At 51.6% G+C, this 13,972-nt stretch overlaps 1 protein-coding gene and 1 pseudogene across 29 annotated transcripts in view; one reads left to right on the forward strand and one right to left on the reverse strand.

Moving 5' to 3' along the window:
• Positions 1-7,815, reverse strand: part of LOC112917187 (histone H3.3A-like) — a 113,169-nt pseudogene extending 105,354 nt beyond the window's left edge.
• An 87-nt stretch (positions 7,816-7,902) lies between these two features.
• The window catches only part of TPM1 (tropomyosin 1), a 28,306-nt gene continuing 22,236 nt past the window's right edge, over positions 7,903-13,972 (forward strand). For 9 of the 29 annotated variants that reach the window (XM_072738737.1, XM_072738738.1, XM_072738735.1 and 6 more), the window contains exon 1: positions 13,549-13,867. In XM_072738737.1, coding sequence (XP_072594838.1) covers positions 13,736-13,867 — 132 coding nt within the window. In that variant the 5' untranslated portion in view covers positions 13,549-13,735. Of the gene's footprint in view, positions 8,217-9,028; positions 9,155-9,375; positions 9,502-13,547; positions 13,868-13,972 lie in introns of those variants that run through there. The other 20 variants (XM_026003314.2, XM_026002957.2, XM_072738731.1 and 17 more) reach the window with 5 other exon arrangements.

Consider the following 13,972-nt stretch of genomic DNA (forward strand, 5'->3'; position numbering starts at 1 on the left):
GCATCTGTCCTCCACAAATGTATCAGGCTCCTTGAGAACATATTTCTATTTCCAGCTTGCACCATCTTTAGGGGGATAATGAGCTCAATGAGCTCTCTCTGCAATAAGAAAGATGTTTGCATCCCCATCATCATCATCATCTGATCTACAGCATTAGCTGGACTTTGTCTCTCATCTTCACATATTTTCATGGATAGCAAAAGAGGATTTTGCTTCAGGGAAATATGTGTTGAGAGTCTTGTTGCCTCTGTCTGGCAATAACAGTAGGGAAAAACTGAAGATGGGAGTCAAGAGTAGACTCATTATAACTAAACTGGCTGCCATCAAGGTAGACAGATCCAATGGTTTTCTCCAACCTCTTCCCAAGGCATATGTCACACATCTGGCCAGGATCTGTAATAGCCGTAGTTTGGGGAGGAATAAGAAAAGGAATGGAGCTAGAAATGGAAATGGCTCTTGCAAGAAAAGCCTCCCATGGGTGATATTTTAGGACATTAGCTCAGGCTGCCTTGTCCTCAGTCATCTTGCTAGCATTTAAGTAGCCCCTTGGGTTACAGATCACGGCAGGTGCTGGGAAGGAAAGAAGGCCGTGCTAAAAATAACCAGCCTCTTCTGGAACTCTGCCTGCCACCGGGAACTCCCTCCTCAAGCTGCAGCACCTCAGAAAAAGAACAGAGTTTCCTCCATCTCAAGCAGTAAGAAAGGTCTGGCTCTTTCCTCTATTGAAGTTACTGAGGTGGAAATGGTCCTCTGGAGAACATACACTCAAAGAAGCATTTCTACTGAGAAATAGTGATTTCTATTAAATTAAGAAAATGGGCTCTCTTAAGGAGAAGCCAGGGGCCCAGTAGAAAGTGCTGGGGAAGGGTTTTGCTAGTCAGTCAAGAAAGGGTCCTTACAGGGATGCTTGAGTGGCTCAGTGGTTTAGCACCTGCCTTCAGCCCAGGGTGTGATCCTGGAGTCCCAGGATCGAGTCTCATGTCGGGCTCCCTGCATGAAGCCTGCTTCTCCCTCTGCCTGTGTCTCTGCCTCTCTCTTTCTCCCTCTCTCTCTCTCTCTCTCTCTCTGTGTCTTTCATAAATAAATAAATGAAATCTTTAAAAAAAGAAAAGAAAAGAAAGAAAGGGTCCTTAAAAAACAAGGAAGTCCGCTGCTTCTTTTCAGTAACCTGGGCCCACCCACAGGCCTCCAAACAAAATAATCTCAACTGAAAATTAAGCTGTTAGCAATGAGTATGGCCAAGTCACAGGAACAAAAAATTTTAGAGATCCCAGGTTTGAGCATGCCTAACACAGCGGCCCTCCGAGAACCTGGATGAGTGGTAGCTAGACGTCAGCTAGGGCAGGAGGCACTGGCTTGCCCACCTCCACAGGTACTTTTTGCATCAGATTTCACGGTCTGCAAAGTAAGAGTGGAGTTCCGCCTGCCACTCGGGAGGCTGCAAGGGTCACTTTCACATATGTTCCTGTTAAGGACATCAGGGGAAACTTGAGAACCAAGTATAAAAATATAAAAATGAACAGGTGGCATCCAATACGAAAAGAATGCGGGGTTTGCCGGGAAGTAATGATTAAAACCATTCCGAAGCTGAAATGTGGCCCTTGAGGCTGGCTCAAGTCTCTGGACTGCAAAGTCTGCCGATGCTTTTTTCTGCACAGTCTGGGGCTTGAGGAAGCACTAGCTGCTGTCCTGACCGCATATTTTGTCTTCGTTTCCCCCCAAACATACTACTTGGATTGACTGATGGCTCATTCCTTTGTCAACCCAAGGGTTTTGAGAGAAGTAGGTGTCGATTCCTAACGCTTACCTCCAACTCTTCCCTGAAGCTACTAGGAACAAAATTAATGTACCTGCCTCTCTCTCTTCATGAAGATGTCCTTCCTGTCCCATCCTGAGCCATAAATGTGAGAGCCGGAAAAGGTCTACTGGGCCCAGCCACACCTCTTCACCAGGTTCTCCCAGCAACCGAGGGTGCAGGAGCTGGGGCTGCTGTACGGAGGCTGGCCCATAAAACATAACACACCCTTTTAGTCCCAGCCTTGTTACTGTCACTTGTTAACCATGGTCATAAGCAGAAAGGACCTCTGGTGGCCCTCTGTTCTCTCTTCATCTTGTAATGTGTTGCTTTGAAATATGACATTGAATATTCATATAAACATGGCTGGGGAAGGGTTAATGGAAAGAGCACCATTGCTGGGAGCTGGGACATCCATGTTCTTGTCCCTGCACTGCCACCTCCCAGCTGGGTGATCCTGATATTCTAATCTGTAGAATGGGAATAAAAGTCCTTATCCTGATGCTGTCATAAGCTGTAAGGAGATGATAAACATGAAAGTGCTTTTTAAACTGTACAGACATAGGGAATATCGCCGTGCTGGAGACTGCTAAATTCCACAAGTCAGGCTTGATTAATCCTATACAGAGTTGTAAGGAGAGAAGATGTAAGGCAGGAAAAGCCATATGCCCTTTTTCGTCCTGGGAGAACCATCTTGCCTATGCAAGCCCTCCAGGTAGTGAGTGCACTCAGAGGGCCTCTCAGAGTTCACTCAACAAAAGGAAGGAAGCATCCACAGAGCTTGAACCCCTCCTGGAAGCTGAGCATGTTCTCCTTGGGTCCTTGGTGGTAGCATCACAAGCCCTTGAGAAAAAACACTCCCTCCCCTGTGGATGAGGAGAACATGCTGTATCTTGTTCCGTGAGACAATGAGCCATGAGCATAATAACACACTGCATTCCAAAATCCAGTAGAAGAAGCAATTGTCTCTTGGGTTAATTATAGATTCTTCACTTTCCCTTAATTGCTTGAGTCAGCACTGTTGACTCTAGGGCAGTCGCCATACACAGGTAGAGCTATTGCTGTGAAACAAGGTGTGACTATTAGGTAATGAGGTTTTTGTTTTATATTGTGTTTTTAGATAAACAAACCCACATGTACATATCCAAGTAAGTGTTCCCATTAAAGGTGTCCCGGTAGCAAGCTTTGCTTATGTTAACTCTCTTTTTTGACCAAATATTGGGAAATGTAGTGTGGCAAGTATGGGTGCTCTTATGGGGTTAAAGGGACAGTATATGTAATATTAAAGTTCTCTTAGAAAACCTAAGATAAAAAAGAAAGAAAGAAAGAAAGAAAGAAAGAAAGAAAGAAAGAAAGAAAGAAAGAAAGAAAGAAAGAAAACCTAAGATATGTGATCCTCATAGCTATAGGGGGCTCAGATAGCATTTGGGAAAATGGTAGTAACATCATTGGAAATACACATTAAATGACTCCCAGAGAAAGGAGAGAAAATGAGCGGGAAAAATCAGAGATGGTGACAAAACATGAGAGACTCCTAACTCTGGGAAATGAACAAGGGGTGGTAGAAGGGGAGGTGGGCAGGGGGATGGGGTGACTGGGTGACGGGCACTGAGGGGGGCACTTGATGGGATGAGCACTGGGTGTTACACTATATGTTGGCAAATCGAACTCCAATAAAATAATAAAATAGAATAAAAATAAACATCGCCTACCAAAAATAAATAAATAAATAAATGACCCCCCAGAGAGAGGGTTTTTTATCTGCAACATACATATTTTCCTGGAGGAAAAAAATCCATGTCTCTTATCTACCTTCCCTGACCTTGTAAACTTTAGTTAAATGCCCTGCACACCAAAGTGTTCCATAAATATTTGAGGGACATCGGTCCTATTCTATCACAATAATGATATTTATTCTTCCAAAAATAAACCATGGAGTCCATGTATTCAATGGAAATAAATCTTTTTGCACCTAGTTTTGTTATCTTTCCTTCCCGGTATTGTGTCTCCTACTTATTCATATGACTAAGAGCCAATAAACAGTCATTCAGCAAACATTTACTGAGAAATGACTGATACCAAGCTCTGGAGAAATCTGGAAATTCCGCGGACGTTCTTAGTGTCCACACAGAAGCTTGGGGCCAAGGATCTTGTGCAGGCTTCTACACCAGCATGATTTGGTCAGCTTTTTTACTTCCAAAGAACACAGATTCTCTCATGTACCCCAGGAAAGAAGGAGAGTTATTATAAGGACCCTTGAACTGAAATGTGATCAGATTCTCCCAGTCACTTTCTCTCAATGGTCTGTTTATCTTGATATGTCTCTTCCATTCTTTCTCCATAACCAAATTTCTCTGCTTCCTCATAATTTAGAGGATGCATCAAGAGAAGCTAGTTATGCTCCAGGAGACTCCGATCTCAGTGGCCAAAGGTAGCAAAGGTTTATATCTCACTCGAGCTACTTGTTCACCAAGGGTTAGTTGGGAGAGAGGAGGAATTCCTCTTATCATAGCAACTTGGGAACCCAGAATGACAGAGCAGTGACAGTCTTTAAAAAAAAGAAATGAGGATGCATGTGCTCTTAAAGTGCCCACCTTATGTCAATTCTGCTCACATTTCCTTGGCCAAAACAAATCAATGACCACAACTAACTTAGCTGGGTGGGGATGTGCAAGCCTACCAAGACCTTGATTGGAGAGAAAGCCCAAATATGCCTCAATAGCCTTAATCACCCTCATTCAAGGCATCTCCAGCCCAAGACTGCAAACCACTTTTGTTTCAGCAGCCACAGCTAATGATTCATATTTTCCATGTTCCTTCATTCCAAGTACAGTAAGAGAGAAGCTGAGTGGCCTGCAACCTAGGTCCCTGGTTAGCCTATGGATCTTTGTGTCATGGCCAATCTGCTGGGAACAGGCATGTACACGGTAGTACATGACTGTCTAGCCCAATCCTCTTGATCCTCTCCAGCCACCAGAAGACCTGTCCGGTACAGTCATGATGTTTGAAAAAAAAAAAAAAAGTCATGATGTTTGTTTGTCCTAGCTCTTGATGACAGAGAGGCCATGAATGGTACAGTCCATTAAGCTGGGTGGGGTCTGGCTGTCAGGCTGTTTATGGGGCAAACTCAACAGTGGTGAAATGGAAATGACTGAGCCCAGGGACCTGCTATGTTAGCCCACCAGTCTAGAGATCAATGATGTGGTACTACAGGATTTTTAAAAGTTGGTTCTATGCAGCTCTATTGCCACACTTGGACACAGTCTTCCTCCTCTGAACACAGACTTAGGTGGGAAGGGCAGAGGGGGGAGCAGAAGTGAGTGGCTTCAACCCACACAAGAAGACCTGAATGTGTGAACCCAAAATCAAGTTCCATATGCCCCCTCATCTATCTTTCCAGTCTCATGTCCCAGTTCACCCCCAAATAAACCTTCTGTCCAACTACTGTCAAACATTCCTTGTTCTTTTTTTGGCTCATTCAATACCCTCCTCTCTAAATGCTACCCTTCCTCTAAAATCAGTTTAAAAACTACCACTTTGGGATTCCCCGGGTGTCTTAGTGGTTGAGGGTCTGCTTTTGGCTCAGGGCTTGATCCCGGGATTCTGAGATGGAGTCCCACAACAGGCTTCCTGTGGGGATCCTGCTTCTCCCTCTGCCTATGTCTCTGCCTCTGTGTGTGTGTCTCTCGTGAATAAATAAAATCTTTTTTTTTTTTTTTAAAGCCACCACTTTTCAGGAAAGTGTTTCTCTGACGGCTATGACCTGTGGTCCTTTCTAGATCTTCCTCCTCTGAATTCTTGTGCCCCTGCTCATGCTGAACACCTGGAGGGCATGAACGTGTCTTACTCATTTTGGAATCCCAGAGCTTAGTGTCTGCCTAGTACATAGCAGGTGCTCACCAACTATGTGTTTAATGAATTGTCTGTAGCACCAGACATTTAAGGAAACTGTAACCAGTTCCTCTGCTATATTAGGCACAGTGGAGAAAAGTCGGTAATAGATGATCTCTCCAGGAGTTTCACTAGTTCAGTAGCCTGGTTTCATAGATGAGAAAATTGAGTTCCAGAGAGGAGAAATGATTTGCTGTCTGCCACCCAAAAAGCCCCTATCGACCAAGCACTTCGCTATGTGCGAGACAAATGCTTTTCACTCTTTATCTCATTTTCATCCTTGTGACAACCCTTAAAAGGAAGACTTTTTACACTTACTTTTACAGAAGAGGAAATGGAGGCTTAAAGAAGTTGTAACCTGGCCAGGGCATTTGATTTTTTAATTTTTTTTTTAATTTTATTTATTTATGATAGTCATACAGAGAGAAAGAGAGAGGCAGAGACACAGGCAGAGGGAGAAGCAGGCTCCATGCGCCGGGAGCCTGATGTGGGATTCGATCCCGGGTCTCCAGGATCGCGCCCTGGGCCAAAGGCAGGCGCCAAACCGCTGCGCCACCCAGGGATCCCCTGGCCAGGGCATTTGAAAACGTACGGTCCAACTCCTGAGTCCCTACTCTTGCCCCCTGCACTGAGCCCCACGCTATGGAGTCAGTTCCCTGTGGCCCATGAAGGTGCGTATTGCCCGGAGGGCTTGAACCTTTTCTGTGCTCCAGTGGCTGGGTTGACATAAGGTGATTAAAGGATCCTGGTGAATTTCTGTGCCACCAGGTCCCGTGCACACCGGTCTAACGTTCTGACCATTAGGTCAGGGTATTTCTTCCCACCTGGGCAGTCGGGTTAGTGGAAGAAACCCGATAAAATCCTGGAGAGGAACTTGATCATTCTCTGAAGGACTTACAAGTTGTTTGGCCTGCCTAATCTGCTCCGACACCGTCTGGGGAATATTGGGTATCCATGTAGTACAGGTTGTGAATTACTCTGTGGGGACTGTTAACAAGACCCTCACCAACTCCGCCTTGGCCAGTGTCAGGGCCCTAGGGCGGCCCCCTTTCTTCTCCTCCCACCAAAGTTCTAGAAAAGAATAGGCTTCCCTCCCCTCCCCTTGGGGGGCAGGGAGGAGTGAGAGATGGAGGGGAAATCCATCTGCCTCCAAGCAGAGCTCACTCTACACAGCTGGACCTGATCCCTCCTCAGAGCTAAGGCTGTGGATACAATGACTTAGCTGGGATAACACTCAGCCAGCGTTCCGGCAACCTGGTATCTGAGTACCCAAACATGGAAAGAGGCCGACTCCCTAAAATCAGTGCAAGAATAATGACCGGGAGTTAGATTTAGAGGCACAGCAGGATCATCCACCCCCTGGATTTAAAGATACTGAAGCTAAGTTACTTGTCAAGGTCGCACAGCTCCTGGCCTTAGAGAGGAAGACCAGGGTGCCTCAGTCTAAACTCAAAGTCCCCTTTCCTTCAACTCCCACCCAGCCACCCACACAAGCCTACCCTTTGCCATATCGCCACACACAGGCCCAGCACACCTAAGCCGACCGGGTCCTGTGTTCCTGAGGCTTTGACTGTCCCTTCCCTGGGGAGAAGCTCACGCAGAAGACAGAGCCCCCTCCCCCGGACCCGCACTAGCAGGAAAGTCTCAGGAGGAGCCCCCCCCCCCCCCCCCAGGCCTTGCTCTCAACGCAACGCTCCCTTCCCTCTTCCAGAAAGGGAGCCCCCAGATGACACCTGGCCGGCTGGGAGCTGCGGGGGAAGGACCTGGAGGGTGCAGGGAAGGCGCAGGCCTGGGGTCGGGCACGGCGGCTGCCGCCCCCCCACCCCGCACCCCCCGCACCCCTCGCCCCGGGCCGGATGCTGAGAGCGCAGGGGTCTTGGGGCTCCCTCCCGGGCACGCGCACCCACTACCTGGCCCGCTCCCCGGGCCTCCTGGGGCTCGGGCGGGCCCGGCTGCGGGCCCGGAAGGTGGGGGGCGCGCGGGGCGCGCGGGGCGCACGGGGCAGGGGTCAGCGCCGCCCGGCCCGGCCCCAGCGAGGCCTCGGCGCCCTCTCCCTGGCGCGCAGGTTTGGAAACAGGGCGGCCTCGGCGGGCCGCCGCCTCGGCGCTCGGGTCCCCATATATAGTCATATCCACCGTCAACTGGGAGGCCGGCAGGCGGCAGCGAATGGGCGCGCGGCCCCCGCGGGAAGGCGCGGGGAGGGGGCAGGGGCGGAGGGAGGAGAGGGGGAAGGGGCAGGAGAAAAGAGCTTTTCCAAAAAAGTATTGGCTGTCTCGAGGAATGCGGTCGCCCCCTTGGGAAAGTACATATCTGGGAGCAGCAGGCGGCTCCGCGCCCGCACTCCGCCTCGGCCGCCCCGCCGCGCGCTCGCCTCGCCGCTCCCGCCGCAGCCGCAGGGCCCCCAGCCGCCGCCACCATGGACGCCATCAAGAAGAAGATGCAGATGCTCAAGCTCGACAAGGAGAATGCCTTGGATCGAGCCGAGCAGGCGGAGGCCGATAAGAAGGCGGCGGAGGACAGGAGCAAGCAGGTCTGCGCCTCCCCGGCTCTGCGCCCGCGCCGGCGCCCCCGAGCCCTGGGCGCCCCGCGCTCCCCCTCGCGCTCCCCCTCGCGCTCCCCCTCGCGCTCCCCCCGGGGCTCCCCCTCGCGCTCCCCCCGGGGCTCCCCCCGGGCCGCCCCCCTCCAGCCCCGGCGGCGGGGCCGCGCAGCTCGCAAGGCGGAGGGGGCAGCGAGCGAGACTCCGGCTCATTCTAACTTTTTTGGTCTCCTCGGGGGACGTTTATTTCCCTCCTCGGCTTCCCAGAGCCCTCGAAGTCCACTCAAGTCCTAGAGGCACTTGGTCCTCAGGATCCGGGATCACGGGGGGCGGGGGGGTCAGTCCCGAAAGTGCTAGTGGTTCTTCTGGACTTTAGGCTGGAGAGAAGAAAAGCTTCACCTGGGTTAGAGGCTGGGCGGGGAGAGGGGAGGGTCAGGGAGTTTTGTTTTTGGTTTGGGTTTTGGGTTTTGGGTTTTTTGGGGTTTTTTTTCCCTAAGAACAAAGATGGAACAGAATAGAGAGTAGGGCCCGAAGGCCAGGGAGACAGCGGCGTGTTTCTGCACCCCCAGGTGTGGAGCCTTGTCCCCGCGGGGGTGGGGGTGCAGGGTGGGCCGCCCCTGCAGCGCGGTTCCAGCTTCGGGGGAGAAGCGGCTACCGAGGGTCCCCCGAACCCCGAGTCGGCGGCGCCCCGAGCCCCGGGGCCGCAGCCAACCAGGCGCTCGTGTGTGTGTGTGTGTGTGTGTGTGTGTGTGCGTCTAACACCCGGTCCGTGCCGGCCGCCCGCGCCCGCCCGCCGCTGCCCCCAGCTGGAGGAGGACATCGCGGCCAAGGAGAAGCTGCTGCGGGCGTCGGAGGACGAGCGGGACCGGGTGCTGGAGGAGCTGCACTCGGCGGAGGACAGCCTCCTGGCCGCGGATGAGGCCGCCGCCAAGGTACCCGGGGCGCGCGGCGCGGCGCGGCGCACGAATGGCTAACTCTGTCTCTCTCTCTCTCCCTCTCCCTCTCCCTCTCCCTCCCTGTCTTTCCCTCTCTCTCTCCCGCTGTCCCTGTCCTTCTGGTTCTGTGCACCCACACCCCTCCCCTGCGGGATCACGCTGCCTGCTGCACCCCCACCCCACCCCACCCCTCCCCGTCCCCCACGGCCAACTCCCAGCTGGAAGATGAGCTGGTGTCGCTGCAAAAGAAACTCAAGGGCACCGAAGATGAGCTGGACAAATACTCCGAGGCTCTCAAAGATGCCCAGGAGAAGTTGGAGCTGGCGGAGAAAAAGGCCACTGACGTAAGTGCACGCTCACACTACCTCCCTCACCTCCTGCCCGGTGGCCACTCTGCGGTCACCACAATGGCCAAGGAGCAATGGAGGAGGGTCGCCTCCTCCTGCTGGACACCCGCACACAGCCCTGACATGGCCCAGAGCACTGGATGCTGCCTCAGACTTCTGTTGCACACATTCATTTATATTTCATCCACTCCTCTTTCTTTTTCTCTTTCTTTCCCCCACTCCTGGGGGGTGGAGGTGGGTGGGTGAGAAGCTGGGAGTGGAGTGGCTGAAATTGGATGCTGGAGGTGAACCTTGCCTCCCTGGTGGCAGAAGACCTCTGAGGTGTCATCTCATCAAGGTTTGTGCAAACAGAATACCTCGGTTTCTTTCCTTTCCTTTGCCGCCTCTGATGGGTGGGAATGCCTGGTTTTCCATGGTGAGTCTGGTCAGAGTACGGAGGGCCCAGTCTCTGAATCAAAGGAAGGACATGGTGCTACTACTTTTACTTAGAAGGCTGAGCTTGATGCTGGGGTGCAGAGACACTTGAGGCCTCCTTTCTTACTAGGGGAACCTTAATCCAGCCCTTAAGATCTGCCTGGGAAGATGATACTTGCTTGGGTCTGCAGTCTGACAGCACTAGATCCTGAAAGTACCCTGGGAGTTATATATAGCTCAGTGCTTTATATGGTATAGTGAGCTAACTGCCCCCAGCCCCTCCTGCTTGCCCCACCCCCACCTGTCAGCCTTCTGACAACCACCACATAGTTTCGGGGGTGATGCACACACTGCAAAAACTCTACCAGCACTTTGTCCCCTGCACTTTGGAATCTTTTTAGCCGAAGAGCTTGCCTTGTCTGCTCCCTAAGTCAAGCCAAGCTTTAGATTTCCAAAGGAACGACTTCTTTTCACACTGTTGGATTCCATTGTAGAAGCTCATTAAGGCTGGAGGCCCAATTAGGAAAGAATTCCTTGGGAAGTTAGTAACAATTCCAAGAATGTATGAGCACCGGGGAAAGCTGTGCCCAGAAGTTGAACTACCAAGCACAATGGCAGAATTTCTTGTAGGAGAGTAAGATGCAAATTGCTGGAGGGTCTTGGGTTCTTGAAACCAGTAAAGGCTTTTTGTGGCACGAAAGGCTTAAAATGTAATATCCAGGCATGCTTTATAAATGAGAAATCCAGACATCGGACATTTAGAATCAACAAAAATACTCCAATGGCCGTCAAGATTACTGGAAAAGGGGTTCACAGAAGCACTGACTTAGCTAAAACATTAAAGCTACAAACTACCTGGCTTTAGAAAAAGAGCCAAAAAACACATACAACTGCGCCTGCTTTGTATAATGTAGATCAGATGTCTGCTCCGTATAAGGTTAAATGGAGGATGTCTGTCTCCCCCAAATTGTCCAGCAGGACGTTTATTTGGCTTTTTCAAAAGAGCCGCTGATAGATCAAGGAGAGATAGTCCTTATAAGGAAAAGAATGCAGAGAATTTGAAAATAGCCCTGTAAGACTGAAGGCAAGAGAAGGAGAAAAAAGCTACTACAATTCTTAGAGGGGAAAAAAGATCATAATTATTGTAACTATGCAGCGCTATCATGTCTTTATTGAAAAGTCTTGTTTAAGGGAATGCTGGTATGAGGTGGGGCAGAAATGGAAATGAGGATATTTAAAGCCACCTTGGGCAGGGGCGTGGTTAACAGGGGAGGGGAATTTTTGAAACTGTTTTGGTTCTTTTTTTCTACCGGAAAACTATGCTTAATATGGCACTTTTTTTGGGGGGGGGGGGGTAGTATATATTGATCATCTTCCCTTTTAAGACCTTTTAGGTTGTTTAGAAACTGTAGGGATGTTGAAGAAGAACATTTGCGAAGAAATGCTATGTTTAAAGTGATTCCCAACTAGTAAAAATAGTCAAGACTTAAGGAGGAAGAGACTGATATCACTAGAGAAAGAGGGAGGTAGGAAGTTAGCTTCCTGAAGTAGAATCGAATTACATTTGGAATTAGGACACTTCGCTGTCATTACTCAGCAGTGTAAAAGCATTTCCATATTTTCCTACTACTAAAAACATTTTTCTACTTATTTACCAACATACTTTGTAAATCTTATTCCAGACGTAGGGGTCTTCCTAGCTTAAAAGATTGTGATTTACAAGGTAGCACCCTGATGGTTTTGGTCTGAAATTTTTTTGGTGTTCTACCTAAATGAGGCTGAACGTTTTCTATCTGGCCTCCCACCGCTGCCCCAATAATTGTGATGTGTCAGTTATCTGCAGAATGTGAGTCTTTAGTCCTTGTAGGTCTTTGCTTCCTACATCAGCGATTCTCAACCTTATGTAAACAGAATCTCCTAGGGAAGTTTTAAAACCCTAGAATCCAGGCTGCACCCCAGCTCAATTAAAGCAGAATCTCTGGGAGTGGAACCCACGCATTAGTATTTTTTAAATGTGCAGCCAAGGTTGAGAACTGTCCTAAACTCTTGTATAGTGACATCAGCATGAAAATGAACTCACCTGAAACTGTCTTTCCCAGGTGTTTGAAATGCAGGACATTAAGTCATTAGTTGGCTGCGGAGAGCACTTGCAAATGTCCAGCAGTTTCCCTGGCTCCTCCGGGACGTCCCCAGACGCCCCCATCCTCCACTTTCAAAGTTGGAGTCTCACTGTGTACTCTAGGGGAAAAGTTGTAACCTCCCGCCGGACTAGATGAACTGTGTTGGAAACAAAGCAGGAGGCTCCACCTACAGGACGTGGGGGCACCTGCAGAGGTTTCTGAGACTCAGTAGAGACCGTGACAAAGTCCAAAGAAAATGAGTCTGGAGAGCACAGGAGGTTCGTTGTTAGGGCTTTGGAGGAGGAGGAGGAGAGGGTCCTCAAGTATGTTTTTTCTTCATTATTCCCACACTTAAACACATCAGAAATTGACTTGAAGGGCTTCCTGCGAGAAAGGTGAGGAAGAAAGCCATGACACATAGAAAGCATTTATTCTTTTTAAAGATTTTATTCATAACAGAGAGAAAGAGGCAGAGACATAGGCAGAGGGAGCCCAATGGGGCCTCCATCCGAGGACCCCGGGATCACGACCTAAGCCTAAGGCAGACGCTCAACCACTGAGCCACCCAGGTGCCCCTAGGAAGTTCTTAAATACATGGCCCAGTGGAAGAATTGGCTGAGGATGGTTCCCAGAAACTGGGTTTTCATCCAGCTGGAGCCAGGGGCTCTATTAGGGTTCTGCAGCCTTCACGCTTGTGCCTTTTAAAGACCTCCCAGTCCAGCCCAGAATTGGTCAGATTCCAGATCTTTGAGGCTGACCTAAAACCAGAGAAGTTTTAAGTATAAGGGATCCTCGAGATGATTGTTTTTACGGAAAACGAGCCCCAGAGAGGCTCGAGGCCCTGAGAACACAGCCGGGTATGCGCCCCGCCTGAATCTTAAGCCAGTGCCTGCATTTTTTTATTCACTTAAAGCCATTTAACTATGTACAACGTATTGTGTTAAGCGCTTTGTATTTCATGACCCTCACCACTGCCCTATGAGGAAAGTACTCCTGTTAACCCGTGCTTACAGATGAAGCCCAGAAAAGTCCAGTCATTTGGCCAAAGTCAACAGCCAGGAGAGACCTAGGAGCGGATTCGAACCCAGGAAGCCCGCACTTGGCAGGTCTAACCACAATGCAGTATGTTAGTGGTTTTCGCTTCGTGAGCGCGGCGAGGGAGGCAGGTTGCTGTGGTTCGGCTCGGGCGTGCTGGGCTTCTTGGCAGCGAGGCACGGCCCTTTGGGGACGCGTCTCTCCCTCTCGGGCGAGGGCACCCAGAACTCCCGAGCGCCGTGCTCCCGTCGCCGGCAGGCGGCACCGCCGCGCTCCGCAGCCAGGTCCGCTCCCCCGCGTCGCCGCGGAGCCGGGGAGGGGCGCGGGGAGCCCCAAGTCCTCCCTCCCGGCCGTGCGCGGCTCCGCAGGCGGCCCCCCGGCTCGCGCAGCACCTCCGCGGGCCCCGCCGCCGCGAGCATGCGCAGTGTCTCCCGCGGCGCGCGCCCCGCCCCGCCCCGCCCCCGGCGCTCGCGCACCGGCCCGCGGTTCGCCTGCGCCGCCCGGGAGCCCGCCACTTCCGGGCTGCTCCTGGGCCGCTGGGGGCGCCGCGGTCGCGCGGCGCGGCCTGGGCGGGGCGGGGCGCCGGGCGCTCGGGAGTGCGGCCGCGGCGGCGGGAGCGCAGCACCGGCCTCTGCCCGCGCAGCCCGCCGCCGCCCCGAGCCATGGCCGGGAGCAGCTCGCTGGAGGCGGTGCGGCGGAAGATCCGGAGCCTGCAGGAGCAGGCGGACGCGGCGGAGGAGCGCGCGGGCAGCCTGCAGCGCGAGCTGGACTACGAGAGGAAGCTGAGGGAGACCGTAAGGGGCCCACGCATCCCGCCCCCGCCCCCGCCCCGCCCGCCGGGCCCCCCGCGCGGTGCGGGGCCTCCCGGAGCCCACCTGCCCCTGCCCCACGCCCGCGGG

The sequence above is a fragment of the Vulpes vulpes genome, chromosome 15 (assembly GCF_048418805.1).
Source record: "Vulpes vulpes isolate BD-2025 chromosome 15, VulVul3, whole genome shotgun sequence".
Classification (NCBI taxonomy): domain Eukaryota; kingdom Metazoa; phylum Chordata; class Mammalia; order Carnivora; family Canidae; genus Vulpes; species Vulpes vulpes.